Source organism: Misgurnus anguillicaudatus, chromosome 4 (genome assembly GCF_027580225.2).
Source record: "Misgurnus anguillicaudatus chromosome 4, ASM2758022v2, whole genome shotgun sequence".
Classification (NCBI taxonomy): domain Eukaryota; kingdom Metazoa; phylum Chordata; class Actinopteri; order Cypriniformes; family Cobitidae; genus Misgurnus; species Misgurnus anguillicaudatus.
This window is the reverse complement of record NC_073340.2, coordinates 19,649,038-19,653,060: the sequence shown is the minus strand read 5'-3', so window position 1 is coordinate 19,653,060 and position 4,023 is coordinate 19,649,038. Positions and strand designations below refer to the sequence as shown.

At 37.6% G+C, this 4,023-nt stretch overlaps 1 protein-coding gene across 1 annotated transcript; it reads left to right on the top strand.

The window, feature by feature from the left end:
* Positions 1–575: 575 nt before the first annotated feature.
* Positions 576–3,646, top strand: shbg (sex hormone-binding globulin). The gene is made up of 8 exons (XM_055175850.2): positions 576–737; positions 1,580–1,671; positions 1,814–2,003; positions 2,151–2,312; positions 2,421–2,580; positions 2,665–2,801; positions 2,934–3,120; positions 3,283–3,646. Exons 1-8 carry the CDS (start codon positions 654–656, stop codon positions 3,438–3,440), a joined length of 1,170 nt encoding a protein of 389 aa, XP_055031825.2. The 5' UTR covers positions 576–653; the 3' UTR covers positions 3,441–3,646.
* The last annotated feature ends 377 nt before the right edge of the window (positions 3,647–4,023 follow it).

The following is a 4,023-nucleotide window of genomic DNA, read 5'->3' as shown; positions in this document are numbered from 1 at the left end:
TACTATGCAGTGCGGTCTAGCAATTTATTCTGTAAATCTGATACATATAATTTGCAAAGTCTTACATTGTGTGCTAAAAAACTGAAACAAAGTAGCCCCATATTTTCTTTCAATTTTGCAAAAATATATATTCGCGAATGCTGGGTATTGGTAGAAATTTGGTCCTAGAGTATCCCAACACTGGATATGTGAATGCCTCCCATTTCTGACACACCGAATATATACTTTTGGTAAAAGATTGCATCAAAAAGGTCATGGGTTTACATACTGATCTATAGATTGAATGCATTGCAAGTTTCTGAAAGCATCTATATGGGCATAACAAACATTTAATAAAATACCAAAAATATTACTTACATTATACACTTGTAAAATAAATCACCATGTAAATCAGCACACAAACCTCCCACGCTCAAAAAACAAGTGGTGAATCGATATTTTGAGCTGTGATAACATTCTCAGTCTCTGATTGTAGTTTACTCTCACTTCACAGAGAGTGAGAGAGAGAAAGAAAGAAAGAGAGAGAGAGAGAGAGAGAGAGAGAGAGAGAGAGAGAGAGAGAGAGAGAGAGAGAGAGAGAGAGAGAGAGAGAGAGTTTTGATTCCATCCCCTCTTTCCTCTACTTATGGTCTAATCTCTAGAGTTAACTGAAAATGAACTATCTAAAGGAAGTTGTGGTTGTGCTGCTGTTAGTCCAGTACTTGATTTTACCGGCCAGGGGAGTGTCAGGTGGTCAGGTAAGTATGACATCTTTTTAAATTCAACTTTACAGTGCACTCAAAAGTTGAAAAAGAAAGACTTTATGGGTCAGTTTCCCAGACAAGGCTTATCCAAGTCCTATACTAAAATAGATGTTTCAGCTGCCTTAATTTAACACCTTATCTTAACATATATCAGTGCCATTGTTTTGTCTCAAGATGCATGGCCTAGTCCTGGATTATTCCAAACTTTGTCCGGGAAACCGCCCCTAGAAGTTTTGTTCATATAAGTTATTATGGCTGAAGTTATGTGTACGTTTACTGTATGAGCCTAGTTGATCTTTCAATCACCTTTTACAATAACATAAACTCTCAAATGAAAGTGAGTAAAAGTGAACGTTTTCAATCGTTTCTCAACCATTTAAAAAGATTAAAACATTTTGATAATATTATAAAGCTGAATTCACCTTTTTCAAGCTTCGTAAAAATAAACCAGTTTATCTCATATGAAAAACTAGATTTTTTTTGAAATCACACATGATTACTTCAATACTTTACACCTCTATTACAGATCCCAATTTTATACCTGGTAATCAATAATATGAACTGACTGGTTGGTTTGGAAGTATTTTAGCTGACAAAGTATTTGCACGATTGGCTTATATAACATTGGATTCGGTGAATCCTAGTTCCACATTTGCTTAGTGTGGCGATATTTACACTAGCGACTCATCTGGGATATAGCAAACGCTTGTGTTTACCTAGACTTTAGATACAGAGATAAGTGTAAATGTAATCTGAGCATGCATGCTTTATGAGTTATGTGATGTTTGCTGTATGATGTCAAAGCTATTTCTTGATTATTGTGCTGACTGTGACAGATATCTGGCAGGGGAGTCATCAATCTCGCACACAGACAGACCGCATGGACTCCCGTAATACAGACAAGAGCAAATCTCAGTGAAGTCAGAAGGTCAGTTGACTCGAAGTCACCTCGCTGTCTAACTCATTATTTCCTGGTGCCTAAGCAGTGGTTCATTTGAACATCCCAGTGATGATAACTTATGTAATGTCATATATCTCACTAATCGCGAGATGTCTTACCTCGCCTCCAGCATCCGATCTTTCTTTGAATTCCGGACTTTTGACCCAGAAGGGGCCATCTTCTATGGAGACACAAAGGAAGGAAAGGACTGGTTTGTGCTTTCACTGCGTAATGGTATACCTGAAATGCAGATCGGGAAAGCAGACATTTTAGTTAGTATAAAAGGAGGCCGCAGACTCAATGATGGAGCCTGGCACTTGGTAAATGTTTTTGCTATTTTTCCAGCATGAATGTGGCTTTTTGAGACCTGCATATTAAAGCTCTGTTTAGAATGATTATCATTTCATTATCATCCATCTGTTTTAGTGCAACAAATCTTTTGAGCTTTCTCTGTTGGTTTTTGACAGCTGGAATTGCGCAGTGAAGGTAAATTTGTGGTGTTAGAGGTAAACAACGAAGAGGAACTTGTAGTCGGACTCCATTCTGAGCTGACAGAGGATGAACTAACAGGAAAAATACGTCTGGGTCTTGGCGGCATGTTGGTGGACAAACAGAAGCTCTTTAATCCTGTAAAAATATTTGAGCCTTTTTGCATTTTTTTAAATATTGATGATCTAAGGGTTGGATTGTTAGTTTACATATAAAGTGCAGAATACTCAAATTTCTTTCTTACTCAGTTTCACCCAGATATGGATGCTTGTATAAGGGGTGGACACTGGCTAAATCTAAGCTCCCTCTGGGATACAGACCCAATGTGGGAACCCCAACCTTGCTTCTCTGAGATCAAAAGAGGCAGTTACTTTCCAGGAACTGGGATGGTTACGTTTAATACATCCGGTGAGTGAAAAGTGAAAATTAAAAGTCTAGCCGAAAGCCTCACACGTTATTCTTCTATGCTATCCAATGCATATGTATCAACAGATCTTCCTGGACTTAAGACAGAAGAGGCTGGTATCACAGTAAAGATCTTTGGATCTTGGACTGGGGCAACCCTGAGTCTCCAAAGTACAGACTTTGAGTATGTTTTGGGAGAGTTGGACAGACATACAGATGTCAAGGTGTGCCAGGCAAAAGAAAATCTTTGTTAACAATGATGTGTTGGCAATGATTATCATGCATTAACTTGATATACATTAACATCCGACCTTACATTTGTAAATTATGTAACAGCATTTCTCTGTGATGTCAAGGCGGTTCAGTTAGGCTCGAAAGAAGGATCAGAAACCACTGCCCTTCCCCGTGAACCTGCAGCACTTACTTTCAACATACTGAAACATTTACTTGTGGTAAACGGCAAACCAGAGCACGAAACGGAAAGTCTGGACTTTTTCTCCATGTGGAAAAATGGGATGCTTCTGACTTTTGGGGGAGTGCCAGGTAAATTTGAAAGCAATGATTTCTGTATGCAAGTACCTCCATTAACCAGTGCTCTCTAAAATATTCATTTTTCATAGTACTTTTTACCTGTTATAAAACTGGGATACATCCAGAGGGATGTTTAATAAACCATATACAATTCCCTGTATCTCTTTTATTCAGGTGAGAGTGAGGCGGCAAAAAGTTCACATCGCCTGCGTGGGTGTTTGGAGAAAATCCTTGTCCAGGACCAGGTCATTGATCTTGATCAAGCTTTATACAAACACTCAACAGTGTCATCTCATAGCTGTCCTAAAGAAGCAATGAATGAACTCAGTTAACAAAGACGAATGGCTGTCATCCTATTGGACCAAAATTTCCTCCATTATGGTCTATGCATCTTATATCTGAAATATGTATGCCTATTTGAAATGCTCAATGATCACTGATCAGTAGATCCATAACCATCAACATATAAGCAGATGGGATGCCATCTATTATTTTTACATATTAACACATTTTGAGCAATAAAAACATTTAAAACTAATATTTTTGTATTGTTAATACATGACTATATAATACAAGGTTCCTTTGAACAGCATTTACAAAGACATCTTAAATCAAGACCAATTAATGTTGCAAAATAAAACAAGATCAATAATGTTACAAAATGTAGCTTATTGACTGTACGCATGGTGTAACAAAACATTGATATTTGAACAGCGCTTCAAAGGAACAAACCATACTCAACTTCTATGTAATCAATCATACTTTAAGATTATACAATTATAAGGATTAATATATTTGTGCCATTTAATAACTGAAACGTCAAAAAGCCTTCTGTCTGTTCCTTCATGCGGCATCTCTAGAACTGACGGGCGGATGACATCAAGGTACCGCGAGAGCGAAACGAAATTAGAAATC